Here is a 16,251-nt window from a genome sequence, read left to right on the forward strand (position 1 = left end):
CCTTCTTTCCCTTTTGAACAACCCATTTTCAAGATTTGATCCAATCCGATAACCAAAATCCGATCAGCTTACCTTTGAACAACCTAGTCTTGAAGGTGTGAATGCATGAACTTTTCTACATCAGCAACAGCATGCGTTTCATAACTTAGCAATACTTTTAAGTGCAGCCTTACTTCCGGTCACGTGAACTCAAGTGGCCAAGCCCGAAAAAGTGGGTATTTGACAGGTCCAGACTTTACATATCAGATGACGTCCTCTTCCAGTGGGCGTGAATAAGCTGCACTATGGGCCAGACTCTGTGCCATGTCCCCGCTTTGCGAGCCTAGGCAAGCCCTAGAATGAAAAAATAAAAGGGAATGTGAATCAAGTGCTGCAGGCTTTGTATTCCTGGTTAAACATTCAAACTAAACGGACAGTAAGCGCATCGATTGGAAAACAGATGACAACACAGTGAGGACAAAAGCAGCTGGGAGTGATGGGAAGAGAAGCAGATTCTACTTCTACTTTGAGAAACAAAAAGCAGTGTCAAAAAGACAAAGTAGGGGGAAAAACGCTGATATATGCAATGCTACTTTGATCTTTTTGGAGTCCAGGTTTACTATGCACAAGGGGTTATTAAGAGGATAGCAAAGTGAAAGCAGTGAAAGGTTCTCTTGTACACCAGCTTTTATGGCTCCAACCAAATTACGCCTGCTCTACCAAGCATGTCTGAGCTACGTAACTCAAACTCGTTATTAAAAGTCTGCCGAGAGTCACCTGCCGCACAGAGAGTTCATAAGTTCGAGATTGTCACCGTGGAAACGTGAGATAGCAAGCACCTGTTCCTTCCCTGGAGAGGGGCGACCAAGCCCTTTCCTCCAGGGAAAGAGAGACGAATCCTTGGAGTGTCATCGGCTGCCAGATTAAACTGAACACAAAGAGCCACATTTGATGCAGCCATCAAGCTCTTGCTCAGATAAACGATGTCAACAATCCATCAAACAGTTGGAAAGTTGTATGGTGGTGTTATTAATGCTACACTATAGGCCACAAACATACTATGCACATATGTGGATGCTTGGCCCATTCATTGGATGCACATGATGCTGTTTGTTTTAGTTTGGTGGTAATATACTTTCAGGTGGAGTTATTTTCAAATGTGGCATTGAAACAGATGAACTTTACCTTACTCTGGAAGATGTTTGCCTGCATAGATCAAATGGCAATTGCAATGCCAAGGTCAATGGTGCAATTGCCAGTTAACACACATACTGATAGACTGCATTCCTTGAATGCTAAATGTGTAATGGACGGTTAACTTCATGGACCTGATCAGAGTTCATGTCACGACATCCAAACCAGGAATATGGTTACAATTCGAATCAATATAAAGCTACAGACAAAACAAGGTCTTTGTTAATAAATATTTCATGTTATTGACCACAAAATCTTTTTTTTTGGCAAGCTACATCACAATGAATTTTCACCCCCATCATTCAAAGATAAATGAGAGCAGAGAATTGTTTGGGTAAAATGATGAATGGGAATAAAATGTATATTTTTGCTGTTGTTTGTGTGGGTCACACAAGTAGCTCATATGGCACTCAGCTCAGGTTCTGCTACCAGTGTTATACACTGAAATCACACCATCTGTAACATTATAGGCTAGTTCTGTTTACATAGTTTCAGTTGTATTTTTGTACTTCAAACATTAATGCGTCACATACTTTAGCATATTTTCTTATTGTTGAATACCAAACCACTGCCTGCATGTTATGGACAGAAAAGCCAATGATTCCAACACATGAGAGCATAGCTTGTGTCTCAAGTCAATGTGCAATGCTGTTTTTAGTTGTGTAGTCCAACATATTAGCAAATGCAACATAATTTAAATGAGTTTTTTTTTATTTTTTATCAGAATTAATTGAATCATTACAAGTGAGTGTTGTGTAAAAGATTGAAATGAGGTGGTTTCGAGGGGGAGGGACAAGGTGACGGTAAAAAAATGAGATAGGATGCATCAAACATCGAACATATATGCATCAAATATATATATATATATATATATATATATTTTTTTTTTTTTTTTTTTTTTACAAAAACAGCCCTAAGGGGCTTCATAGTTTTCTGATGTCAGCTGAATAAAAATTGTGTGTCAGAGATGGCAAAATGATTACACTGATAAAAATGAAAAAATAATATTAATTTTTCAAAATAACATGCCCAACAAGACCAGGGTATGTGCATTAAGAAGTCCATTTTAATTTCATGCCAACTCATGTGCAGTGCTTCACAAGCATAAACATCACAAATAACAAGCTAATAAATGCTGGCTATTAGTTCTGTTTCTGGAAATGATCAGGCATGATTACCGCTGCATGAATGTCTATAATGTTTGTCATTTTAATATAATGTGAGGATCCGCAGGCCTCTCACAAACAGATGTTTTTGATTGTTAAGCAAATCTCTTCAGCTTCAGCACCTTGAGTAGATGTAAGGTCCTGTTTTACTGTGGTCTATCCTCACGGCCTGAAGGATAATAAACAGTTTTGCAAATACTTTAAAACAGTCTTCAATGTGAAACTGGGTATATGTGATCAATTTACCAGATAATGTAATCAAGTAGTGGTTATGAAGTGTCATTAGCTTTACGCACCTCTCTAAACCTAAAAATCACTGGACTGGAGAAAAAAGATCAGTGCAAGACCTTTAATTCAACAGGGCATCCCGAGAAAAAAAGTTGATCTATGTCCAGTCAACAAATGTAAATATAAAACCAAATAACTCATCATAAAAAAGTGGATATTGCCATAATTTTACATCAATGAAAAAAAATACTTAAATACATGCATGGCAGTATTTTTTTGCAGAAGAAATGAATTAAGCTATAAAAATAACATTAAACAATTACAGTTTGTTCAGACATTTTGCCGGTTACTCTGTAATCAGAATTTCGTATTTCATCAGAAAAGACAAACCCATCCACAGTCCCATCATCCATTGTATAAAAAAGGGAAATATGAATTGTAAATGTTCTTGATTCATGCATCACTGGACAACATTATAGCAACACACCAGCATATATGATTGAGCTGAAGGCGAGCATAACAGGGTTGATCCTTGCAGAATCCAGTTACTGTCCTATCCGACAGAAAAGAATGCATGTCACAGCAAACCTCTACAGTTATATAGGCCTATGTATTCATGCAAAGCTAGAGTCAGATCATTGCGTGCCAGTTGTGCAAGCCAGTTTTCCAAGAATGTCTCGTCACACATCGGAGTTGAGGCTGAGGTTGGCTAGCCGTGGGTCTGAGTTGATCTCGTATCTGTAATGGTATCCCTCCATATGATCTCTGCACGCGTCTCGGATATTGTAAATCCACTTCTTGATCCCTTTCCTGTTAAGGTAAAGGACCACGAGGAAAATGACCCCAATGAGGGCAAGAACCATCCCCAAAAACACATATGAGGGCTCCAGAGCACGATCCACATCTCCATTGTTGCTCCAGCACGGGATATGTGGTTGTTCTAGATGTAAAAGTGGTGCATTTTTCAGCTCTTTTGGGAAAGAACAGGTCAAGTTTAATTTGTCCACCACAAAGTCATGTCTCTCTAACCAAATCAGCATGTCCTCGATGTCGCAATCACAGCGCCAGGGGTTTCCTGAGAGACTGACTCGCAAATCAGGGATCAAACTGAGCTCCGCCAGGGTCACGTTTGACAGGACTTTTAACGCGTTGTCTCTTAAGTCCAACTCTTTAAGTGCAGGATTCACAAATGTATCATTCCCGAATGAAACAAGGGTGTTGTTCCTCAAATCCAAAACAGTTAAGTCTGACAAATCTGTGAATATGCCCTCCGGAAGGAACACCAGGTCATTATTGGACAAATCAAGATGGGAAACTTTAGATAGGCTGCGTTTGAAAATATCTGCAAACACACCCACGTAGGAGTGATTGTATAAGGATTTGCTGAGGTTTAAAACTTCAATCTTGTTGTCTTGAGGTAAAGCCTCAATGTTAAACTCTGAAATCCTGTTGTTGCTGAGGTCTAGTAAACGCAGACTTGGCAAGTTTTTAAACACCATAGAGTCCAATTGCTCCATTTGGCTTCCAGACACATAAAGGTGTGTTAAATGCTCCAAAGGCTTGGGGAAAGATTCATTGTTCAGAATCCTTATATTGTTTCCACTGAGGTTAAGTGTGGTGATGTTTTCTGGAAGGGGTTGTGGGATGGAGCTCAAGTTTTGGCTAACACAGTTCACCACTGTGCTTTCGCACGAGCAATGGGCAGGACATAAAGATAAAGATGAGCAGGAGCACGTCAGGACGAGTAAAACACAGAGAGTCAGGTTACACATATTCTTTTGTTTCCCCTGAAGTTGAAGCAAACGCAATAATCCAACATTGGACATTTTGAAGCGATATAAATCAAACTGCGTGAAAGCAATTCTCTCCACAGAGATGAAAGGAACGCGAACGCGCTTCTCAAACGACCGTTTAACGTAAAGTCTCACATTTTTCTTTGTTCTTTCATTCAGGATGAGCTTCCTTACCTCCTCAGTTCCAGTACAAAGCAAAGGAGAGATGAGATGGGTTTAGTTCTTCATGTGCATCAAAACCGCACGTTTCTTCAAGTTCCAAATATGTTTCTCTTCTTTTCATGAGTTCCACCAAAAGTAGTGCCCAATCCTACGAGCGATTCCTGTCCAAAACAATACCGATTTGTTATTAAAGGTCTTGAAAAGGGCACAGTAGATCCACAAACCTATAAACGTGTTTTCCCCGCGTTTGTTGAGTTATTCTCGGGGCTCGTCATCTCAGCGTCCCGCAACGCTCGCGCTGCTCGCGGTAAATGAGTCTCCCCCGTCGCTCCCTGAATCCACACTGAACGCTATTCACCGGACTGTACCATTACACGCGTACGGGGGGCGTCGAGGACCACACACGTTACCAGCAGCAGAGTTGTGAAGTTTTCCAGCCAGGTGGTACATTCTTTTCGGGGGAATGTAGGCTACAAGTAAATACAAACGTTCTTGGCATAAAACTATAAACACGCCACGAGTACATTCATTTAAATAACTAAATATAGTTATGCTATAACAAATAGACACTGTAAATACAAGTAATCATTACGGGCGAGGTGCTATATGTATTTAAAGTCCCCATGAAATAAGATTTTTAGTTTTTTGGCTTTTAGTGTGAATATGTTAGCATTACTGTTATCTATAAACTAGTGTGCTTCAATGAATTCAACATTTAGAAGATATGCATTCAAAATGCCAATATGGATCAACGATTTTGATGACATCACTCTGCATTTCAGCTTCTCATCAGATTTTCTGTCCAATCAAATGCTCTCTAGAATTTGAAGCTCCTCCCCCTACATTATAAAAAGACACTGAAGTTGCAGCTGATATCGATCACTCTTTCACTTCACACATTTACTATAATATTCAATAAGTAAATATGCTTTCCATTGAGGCGAATGAAGTCTGGTTTCACGTTAGAGTCGCGTGAACCACCGCAGCGCGCACACAGTAAGCTCCGGTCCAGAGACACGACAGCACTGAGCGGATCAAATGCGCGAGTCGGCGCAGATCAGAAAACATATTGGATTTGAATTCTGCACAGGATGCTATATTTTTAAAGCAATATGGTGGAGAAACGGTTAGAGATTAGGAGGAAACTGTGGCTTTATCGAGCTCAATGGCTCTGGCAGTGGCCGACCTATGACATAAACGAAACGCTATTGGCTATTTAAAAAAAGGGGAGGAGTTGTTCGATATGTCCCGCCCTGTCTTCTTGTTTCAGTGGAAATTACGTCACCAAATTGAATAATGCTGCAAGTTTCAAGGCACCTCAGTGGGCCTTTAATAAGTCTGTACTGAAGAGGTGCTATACGCTTGTTTTTAATAATATAAAAAAAAATAAAATAAAAAAAAATACATTAAAAAAGTATAAGAATGATGATGTTTTAGACAGGTAACTATACTAATAGAAAAATAGAAACCTTATAAACACAAGTACTTTTCTTTTTTTTACATACATTATTTTTGCTATTGAGATAACTTGGAATAAAGTGCCCCAATCAACCTAAATTCACCTAAATGAAGTTTTGATATAATCAATAAAGACTGTAGCCGAAATACAATTGGCAGGATACTTGTCTATATATATATATATATATATATATATATATAAACTATATTAAATAAGTCAGTACTGAAGAGGTACTATAAACTCTTCAGCTTTAATGATAGCCTAATAAAAACATAATAAAAGAAAAAATAATGGTAGTCTAAAAGAAAAAAAAATATATATATAAGGATGATGTTTCATTTTAATAATTTTCCATTCTAATCACCGCTATTAATACACATTTATTCGTGCAAGAAAGAATTAAAGCAGCTGAGAGATTTCCTTCTTTTAAAAAAAACATACTAATTATCTGGTTGACGTGATAGTCATGTGACTCCTGTGGAAGGTATGCCCCGTAAGCCCCGCCCACAGCGCCTACGCAAGAGAGGGGACTCCCTTGCCCACTCGCTAGTCCGTCTAACAAGCCATGGATGCATAATCATAAATTACTTGAGTGCCTCCATTAAAATTTGTGTCACAAGTGCAAGACTGGTTATATACTGCTAAGTCTTTTACATGTCGAACTGTCCTATCACAAATAACAATACAAGGCTGCAAGGTGAATTGTCCAATGAAATGCAAGGATACATGTCTAATGGGCCAATCAGAATTCGTTTTACTCTTGTGTGCCTCCGCCTCTAGATCTTACTTAATCGACTAGTATCTTCTGCTGCAACATATTTACCGCAAAACACCAATCTTTCCTTTAAAGATGTTTCTCTGGATCTGTCGCATAGGGAAAAACACTAACATGGCCTTTTCTTTCATCTAGCGTCAGGTGAGTGAGAGATATCAGCGCGTTGTCTTTTAATCTGGCAGTCTTTCAGTACATAGTTCAGCCCAATATGGTTCATAAAAATGATGATGATGTGTCAGTGACTCAGAACAGAGACTTCGTCACACATCTCCTATGTCCTGTTATTGATATTCACGAACTGTCCCGTGCTGTAACGAGTTCATTTTCACCACATATTAAAGCTTGATGAGTGTGTAGCTTGATTGTCCCTGACTGACATTACATGAGAGGTTTGCAGTCTGCAAATGTTAACAAACGCTTTCAACAGACTTATTTGTTCAAATATGTGATTTTAATAGGTTAAAGTATTGGATTTGGGGTCACAAAGTTATGAAATATCCAGAAACTGATGCAAGACTGAAGCCATATTTAGCTGATGGAGGGATTGGGAAGGTGTCAAACTACTGCTCTGCCAAGTGTGGCACTTGATAATGCTGGGCTGTTTCTTCAACTATGTGCACTTTTTATTCACATGGTCATATAGAAACTTTGCATTATTTTGTCATTTATTTTACTACTTTTCTAATGCCAATTTTGTATAGATTTTATCTTTTTTTTATATAAGACCAGACCTAATCGTAAAGTATGACCTATAAAAGCTATAATAATTTTAGTACATTTTATTACTATTATTACCGCAACAGGGTCCACTGTTGAATATTGTTTGTGGGACAAACTAGTGAGGTAAAAAAAAAATTCTACATGACCAAAGGTGTTCATAATTGAAGAAACATGTACAATTTTATATTATTAAATCAGATAAATCAATATTTTTAAACTACATTTTCAAAGGGTGTTGTCTAGTCACAAATCAAGGCACAACAGAAGTGCTTTAGTATGATGTAGGGGTTGCACAGACTTGTCGACTTTAAAGGTGCAGTAAGCAATATCTGAGAAACTTGATATTTGAAATCACCAAAACAAACACGCCCCTACCCAACAGGACCACACCCCGTTCTTGATAGCTCCGCCCCCATATTCACAAGTTCGTTATGGCTGCATCCGAACTGGCATGCTCTCTTGAGTAGGTACTTATTTTGAATAAATTACTTCACGACCATTAAAACAGTACGTTCTATTTAGAATGAGTGTGTGTAGTATGAATGTAATCTGGACGTACTAAATTCGCCATGTTGTCATTATCACGTGACCTACCAGCACCAGTTACTTCGCTTCACTGCCATTCACAAATCCTCTCCCGTGGCCTCATAAGATAGTAAAGTCCATCGTATGCACACTTCAGAATCTTCCTGGAAGAAGTCATCGGGGTGCTTTTTGCCTACTCTTTTATGAGTACTGTGAATTCAGACATACTACTTTTGTCACATACTGTCTTTCGCCTACTGTATAGTAGGGAAGTATGTGATTTCAGATGCATCTTATGCAACACATGCACTTCCCCCCTCATGAGTGGACACGCCCCTTACTGCTATTTGACTACAAGTGTGTTTTCGTACTCTGTCCGATCCACTTTCAACAGCGTTTCTCAGAATACTCTTGCTGCACCTTTAATGCTCTGCCATGACGCTTTAAGCTTGACATTGATTAGTCGCTGATCATGTGCTTTTTGACACTAACAACAAGGCCGCCTTGCAGAAGACTACTGGCAAAAGACCTTCAGACTGTTCTGACTTAGTGTGCCATATCTTTTCTAACTGATCGGACTTAAGGTTTTCATAGAAATTACAATCTAAATGCCCCCAAAAAAATCCCATAGATTTGCATTGGCTGTAATACTAATGCTGTCCAATAGAGGGGGCCACAGGAGAAGAAATCTTTTAAGTCCATGATTTTTACGCTTCATTTCCATCAGTTAAAATACAAAAAAGAATAGAAAGGAAAACACTATAATAATCTCTCATTTACCGTCATAATTCAGCGAATACGGATTTATATCATTTAAACAAATTTTTAAATATATCTAATAAAAATGTAATCTTAGAAACCTTGCAGTCACGCACGATCAACACACTTTAAAACCTTGATTTCAAACTATGGTGCACTACATCCAGTCACCCTCAATGCCATATTAATTTCTTTTTCACCGTGTGCTATATGTTAAATTAGTGTCACTTTGTCTTAGTTATTTGAAAAAAATATGATTCCCAGTGTGCTCAAACTTACCGGATTACTGGGAGCCCTTTTGGTTAGTGTTCACTTCATTTATTATTATTTTTTTTAAACAATTTCTTTATTTGTGAAAAATAGTGAGATAGGATTACGGAATCAAGAAGTTACCATCTAAAGTGCAAGTCTGTTTATTTTACAGAATTATTTTTTAAATCTTAAAATTTCTAATTATTTATTTCTAATTGATTACATATTAAATAATAATAAAAGCCATATTTATCAGCCATCTGGCACCCTGCTCTTTAAAGGGATAGTTCACTTTGAAATTAATTTTTGATATGTTTTAGCTTACCTCAAGGGCATCCAAGATGTAGGTGTCTTTGTTTCCGCAGTAGTTTCAATTTTGATATTTTTAGGTCAAACCGTTCTTGTCTGTCAGTCATATAATGCAGGTCTATGGTCACTGTCTCAAAACACAAGCACAGAGTCCAAATTAAAACAATTCCCCACGTCCAAATGAAACAATTCCCCATCATAAGTACACATTGATGGCCTAAGACACGAAACGAGCGGTTTGTGTGAGAAAACGAACAGTATTTATATCGTTGTTATCTCTTGAAAACAGCACACGTCCAAATGATCTGACGGCGCGGGCGGGTATAGATATATACATAGATGTCGCCTTGGCTACGGTTTCGTTCCAATGAACTGCAGTAGCCAAGGCGACATCTATGTATATATCTATACCCGCCCGCGCCGTCAGATCATTTGGACGTGTGCTGTTTTCAAGAGATAACAACGATATAAATACTGTTCGTTTTCTCACACAAACCGCTCGTTTCGTGTCTTAGGCCATCAATGTGTACTTATGATGGGGAATTGTTTTAATTTGGACTCTGTGCTTGGGTTTTGAGCCAGTGACCATCGACCTGCATTATATGACTGACAGACAAGAACGGTTTGACCTAAAAATATCAAAATTGAAACTACTGCGGAAACAAAGACACCTACATCTTGGATGCCCTTGAGGTAAGCTAAAACATATCAAAAATTAATTTCAAAGTGAACTATCCCTTTAAGATATCCACGTTGGCCATAAAAAAACAAAACAAAAACAATATCAGTCCAACACTAGTTAAAATGACAAATAAATGCATACTCCGCTCCACAAGTTATGTGTGTTTATACCATCTCAATATCGGGTAAATGCATGTTTTAAACAGTTTGTTCAGGTAAGCTCTAAACTAATGTGCATTGTAACGCACACTCATAGACAGTAGCTTGCACATCATGTATAGATCGTGCGAAACATTCAGTAGCGCAGAAACTTACTATCAATGTTGTCCTGTTATTTATTTAAAAAATAGCTTAAAAATCGAAAAGTTCTGTCATATATTTCTTTCTGTTTTTTAAAGTACCTAAAACCCACAGCTTTACTATTAGTAGAGAGACACTGCACAGACAGGTAGGACTAATATACGCACGCAATTGTTCTCTCACTAATGCATTCAAATAAATGTAATCTTACCAGGTGCTACTTTATATGTATGTCATTTAGGACGAGCAGAAATCTGTAAGAAATATAACGACCCATATACAAAGTAACTGATAAAAATAAGCCGTTATGTAAGCGCAATGGCACTGTGGGCATCGTTCTGTCATATGCCCAGCTCGAGGTTCATGCTTCTCAAGCCAACATCAAACTTTTGCCTCTAGTTGCAACTTGTGGCACGTTGCAAAGCATTCGCATCTCTTGTGTTTTTATTAAAAACGTCATCAGCGATTAGTCAACGTCAACTTGACTTTAATCACATGTCTATCGACTTCAAAAATTCTGAGGTCGTTCAACCCCTAGGGTGATGTGCAGCTTAATTTGAATTTTGGTGGGATTGTTGTTGTGGATATTAATCTGAAAGACATTCTCTCTTTTCAGGCACCTTTTGCAATTATGGAGGCTTAAATGGTGGAGAGTTTTGGGGGGAAGGAGTCTTTCCCCTCAAAGTGGATGGACTTTTTGGCTGGACAGTACAAAGAACTGAAGGATTTGCCTTTTGTAAAATACGATACACACATTACAGGTTAACTTATTTTTGAGTCAACTGGAATATATTTGTATGATTTTGTACAGAATTTCTTTTTTAATTTTCTTTGATGCAAATGATTGTTCCAAAGGTTTTGTCGAGTGTGTTGCTGAGATGGTGGACTGAGATGAGGTAGATCTTCTCTCTGGGGCCGCTAGGGTGCCGTGGAACCTCAACACGCGCACAATTCTAGCGCCCTGAAATTCACAGCAAGGCTAAACGTATTCCCTGTTTTTTCATTCTGTTTTCCTTAATTTATTGCTAGAAAGTGTGAGAAATCAAAGCTTAAGCTTGTGGGTGTTTTGGATTACTCTGGTGTTGTAACTCAGCTAAAATGAGTCTGGGAAGCCCAGACTGCACACCGAAGTGCCGCTCCGAAAGGCACGCTGATGAAGTGATCGCCGCTTTGACCAGCGGTTCGGAGGGGCGTCTGCGGGGCTTTCTCTCTGTCCACTGTCACAACGCAGCCACCCTGCGGGATGAGTTTGGGCGCACGGCTCTGCACCTCGCTGCCTCTCTGGGGAAACGGGACCTGCTTCAGTGGCTCCTGGACCGTAAACATGCCGACCTGCTGGCGAAGGACAAGGAGTCTGGGTGGACCGCACTGCACCGCAGCGCCTTCTATGGGCAAATTCACTGCCTCATGACGCTCATCAAGGTGAGAACTGGTTCATTAACCTTTGCCAATATTAGAGAGATGGGTTACCAATGGCCAGTATAATATCAATATACATTTTAAAGGAATTTAATGAAGTTAAAGGGATTGTTCACCCAAAAATGAGAATTCTGTCACCATTTGCTCACCCTAATGTTGTTCCAAACCTGTATGAGTTTCTTTCTTCTGTTCAACACAAAAGAAGATATTTTAAAGAATGTTGGCGTCACCCATTGACTTCCATTGTATTTTATTTTTTCCTACTATGGAAGTCAATGGGTGACGCCAACTGTTTGATTACCAACATTCATTAAAATATCTCTTAAAAATAATACTCATACAGGTTTGGAACAACATGAGGGTGTTAATGATGACAAAATATTCATTTTTGGGTGAACTATACCTTTAAATTATGCAGAAAATTGCTAAATTAAATTGCAGTTGGACACTTCAACTGTTAAAATATGAACACCAAAAATGTGCATTTTCATCCAAAGCCGGTCACTTCTGGAACTGTTACACAAGTAATATAATACTTCTGTTAATTTAGCCAAGTGGGTATTATCGTTTTATGCCAATAATCTCAAAATGAGCAAATGATGCCTGATTAATTGGTCTGAATGATATATTAGTCAATCACAGTTGAAAACTCCTGCAGATTTTGAAACCCAGTGGACTGAGAGTCACCGGAACTGCTTTATCTTTTCCTCCCAATTCTATTGGTTTATTGGTTTGCATTGTTGTCTTTCATTGGTCTATGTATCTTTGTGTTCCAGCATGGTGGAGGACTGTCCATCCAGGACAAGGAGGGTCTCTCTGTCCTAGACCTCACCATGAAGGACCGCCCCGCTCATGTTGTGTTCCGAAACACTGGTAATTAAAATGGGCTAATGACCTTCTTAATATTTATGATTGTACCAGTGTTAATGTAGTACTTATAACAATAATACCTCTAAATTAAAATTCTGTCCTCATTTAGTGATCCTCAAATTGTTCCAAACTTGCATGATTCTTAGTTATAATCAAAGTTAGAACTTTTGAGAAATATGATGCGTTTATTATTATTCAGTAAAAGCATACAGTGACCAGTGGTTGTCATGACAAAACACAACAGTAGCTGACGCATGGCATCCTGTTATGAGACCTGTCAGAACCAATGGTGTTTGGTTTCATTGATGTCAAAACTGGTGTTTTGCGTCATTCAAAAGTGTGAATGATATTTGGCAATCTCGTAGAACTCTTTTGGGACGCTTCACGGTCCCTGATCACTGACTTCTTTCATTCAGTGGAAAAAAAACGGCAAGAATATTATTAAAAATGAAATATAGGGAACATGCTGGTTTGGAATGACATGAGGAGAAAGATTTAAAATGAGAGTTTACTTTTGGCTTAAACCTTAAATCAATAAACCAAAACTTGTCACACGTCACATTTCCGGGTCCAACACTCAAAGCAAATGACAAATGGTGCTAATATACACTGTAATACTTCAGAAATAGCATGATCCTAATCTTTATCTCTATCTCTATACCGAAAACTCAGTTGGCCAGGCAGTGATTCATCTCTTTATGAATCGTTAAAATATTGGTGTCTGGGATGCCGTGAGCATAAAGATTGTAGTGTACACCATGAGTTTTAAAAGCTTCGCTTAAAGGGATAGTTCACCCAAAAATGAAAATTCTATCATTGTTTACTCACCCTCAAGTTGTTCCAAACCTGTATGAGTTTCTTTGTTCTGCTGAACACAAAAGAAGATATTTGGAAGAATGTTTGTAATCAAACAGATCTCGGTCCCCATTGACTACCATAGTATATTTTTTTCCTACTATGGAAGTCTATGGGGACCGAGATCTGTTGATTACAAACATTCTTCCAAATATCTTCTTTTGTGTTCAGCAGAACAAAGAAACTCATACAGGTTTGAAACAACTTGAAGGAGAGTAAATGATGACAGAATTTTCATTTTTGGGTGAACTATCCCTTTAATGTGTGATATGAAATGGATTGGAGGCTTGGACCTAGAAACAGTATTCAGCGCATTAAAACAAGTGGATAACTTGTGTCCTTGTTCTGATCTCATTTCAGACCCTACTGAAGTGTACACTTGGGGAAACAACACAAATTTTAGTCTCGGACATGGAAACCAGGAGAGCAGACACCATCCTGAGATCGTGGACCTGTTTTCAAGGTCTGGGATCTATGTGAAGCAGGTAAATGTCTTTTAGTTTTTCTTTTTTTTTTTTAGGTTACACTTTATTGTGATGGTCCACTAGAGTCTGTAAACATAACGATAAATAAAATCATAGATTTAACAGTTTTGTTCATAGTGTGTAGACCAAGATTCCATTCACAAACAGCCAGAGTCCCGACTGTGAACACAGGAAATCTCACAAAGTCTCTCACGATCAAAGTGATGGACGACGGGAAAGAAGAAATGGCGATAATAGTGTTTGCACTGGGTTTTACAGAAAATTCAAGAAAAAGTTTTGGATTAAGTCGTGTTATGCTTCTGTCTCCCATCATCTTTGCTTTCTGATTGGGTATTGTTTCATTCCATGTGACAATCTATAGAGTTCGTGCGGGTTTGTCCTCTGGGTTTCTTCCACACACGTCAAAAATCAACATGTTGGATTACAGTTTGATATCGGTGAGGCCCCGGCGTTCTTCCGAGCAGATTCAATCACTCTTAACACACCTCACACCACAGGAGAATCTGTTAAGATAATCTGTAGAACCATCAAGATAATCGGGACTTTAGAGAGTTAGTTGACATGTAGTTGCAAAGTTTCTTATAATTAGTAGAATGTCTAAAGTGAACCATCTAAATAAAGTGTTACCTTTTTTTTTTTTTTTACTATTTTCACATTTCTTTGCTGGTTTTCTTCTTCAAAAGTTTTCATTAAAGTCGTCATGAAGCGGAAGTTGCGATAGACTTTTTCTTCCCTACTGTGACGTATATACGAGTGAACCGCTTCTGCAACAAGACAAAATGTAGGCTTGAAACTTCTTTTTGTCCATTGGGAATTGATTGGATGGTTGTGGTTTGCTATTGGTGGATCTCTTGTGAGTGACAGGTTGCCCCACCCTCATGCCAGTCAACACATCATCAGAGAAGAGGAGAGATGTCGCTGCAAGAGGGAGAAGTTATTTTGATCAAAGATTTGAATAAAAAAAAAAAAAAGATAATGTGCACTGATATATAATTAATTATAAATAAAAAAAAAGATTTTGATCTCTTGGTGACTTTAGTGATAATATTTACGATGTGGTCACTCTCAAACTTCTCTTCATCTTATTACTTCTTTTTAGATACATTTTTGCTGATGCGGCACATAATGCAGTGAAATCCTCATCTGCAATGCTATTCCTCAGGGTTTATTTATGCAGACTGGGTCTAAAACTCCCCAGGGTTATGTGTGACAACAGAGGACGGTGAAAAACAGAGGACCTGCTAGTGTTGCCTTGATAACGGGCTTCTCAACGGGGAACTCCTTCAAAACAAAGTTCTCCAAGAGTCCTTGCAAACCATCTGAGGAGACTTGAGCCCTATTCGCACTGGCTTAGTATTATCTGGGGACCACGTGTGATTTAGAAATTACCCCCCCACATCTGAATTTAGTGTGGCGCATTCGCACGGGATAAGCGAAGCCTGTGATTTTTTTTTTACTCAAATTTACGGACTTATCTCCCGGATATGATGTCAATTTAGGCTATTGCTTGGACATGTCTTGTCGTTATAGGTCTAGCTGTATGATATATCATAAACAGAATAATGTTCCTTACCACATACTGCTATACATGTCATCCATCTCCAGCTAATCATTCTTTTTGCTCTTCTGATGGTTTTCAGCTTTCTGCAAATTGTTTAGTTGTATGGTGTATAGCAATATGACCCAGCACCCAAAATACTATCAAAACACTCCAACTCCGTTCTTCGCAAAAGATGGATAAAAAAAGTGCACAGGAAACAAAAACCTTGACAAAATGATATACGACCCCGCCAAATCACAGAGATGCCGATTCGCACGGGACTAATATTATCACGGGACCTCGGTGTTCGGCAAAATATGGTAGGTCATTTGCGGGAGAATTTTTACTTTACAAATTACAGACACGGCCGATTCGCACGGGATTAAGATCACAGACAACCTCCGCAATTATTACAAATGACTAGAGGTCACCAGGTAATACTAATCCAGTGCGAATAGGGCTTTAGACCTCTTTGCTTCTCTGTAAATTGTTCTTGAAAATGCCCTCGAGGATGAAAACTATGTTCAAGCTGATGGAGAGAAGCTCTTTGTGTTGGAACTCGGGCATTTAGCAGATGTGCATGAGCACCTAGGTGATTGTCACCGCTTTGGCATACTTGACCCCGACAGCTCAACTCATGCCAACATCATGCTTTGAACGGTGTATAAGCTTCCCTTTTTTCCGTGGTCATAGCGGGGACTCATTTGCATTTTGGATGGATAACCAACATGTGCTCATATGTGGATGGGAAATGTGATCCAGTAGTGTTGCATGATCCCA

General features: G+C 38.7%; 2 protein-coding genes across 2 annotated transcripts in view; one reads left to right on the forward strand and one right to left on the reverse strand.

The window, feature by feature from the left end:
* Positions 1 to 2,674: 2,674 nt before the first annotated feature.
* tpbg (trophoblast glycoprotein) lies at positions 2,675 to 4,883 on the reverse strand. Its single transcript, XM_084385848.1, has 2 exons — positions 4,747 to 4,883; positions 2,675 to 4,683 (listed from the first exon to the last, which is right to left on the reverse strand). Exon 2 carries the CDS (start codon positions 4,391 to 4,393, stop codon positions 3,248 to 3,250), a length of 1,146 nt encoding a protein of 381 aa, XP_084241974.1. The 5' UTR covers positions 4,394 to 4,683; positions 4,747 to 4,883; the 3' UTR covers positions 2,675 to 3,247.
* Positions 4,884 to 6,702: 1,819 nt separating this feature from the next.
* The window catches only part of ibtk (inhibitor of Bruton agammaglobulinemia tyrosine kinase), a 37,274-nt gene continuing 27,725 nt past the window's right edge, over positions 6,703 to 16,251 (forward strand). Inside the window, exons 1-4 of the mRNA XM_084385841.1 lie at positions 6,703 to 6,897; positions 10,919 to 11,724; positions 12,498 to 12,594; positions 13,807 to 13,931. Of these exons, the coding sequence (XP_084241967.1) occupies positions 11,401 to 11,724; positions 12,498 to 12,594; positions 13,807 to 13,931 (546 nt within the window). The 5' untranslated portion in view covers positions 6,703 to 6,897; positions 10,919 to 11,400. The remainder of the gene's footprint in view (positions 6,898 to 10,918; positions 11,725 to 12,497; positions 12,595 to 13,806; positions 13,932 to 16,251) is intronic.

This window comes from Rutilus rutilus, assembly GCF_951802725.1.
Source record: "Rutilus rutilus genome assembly, chromosome: 17".
NCBI classification, from domain to species: Eukaryota; Metazoa; Chordata; class Actinopteri; order Cypriniformes; family Leuciscidae; genus Rutilus; species Rutilus rutilus.

Coding starts and splice junctions, on each gene's coding strand:
- tpbg (XM_084385848.1), bottom strand. CDS start 4,393: ATGTCCAATGTTGGATTATTGCGTTTGCTTCAACTTCAGGGGAAACAA.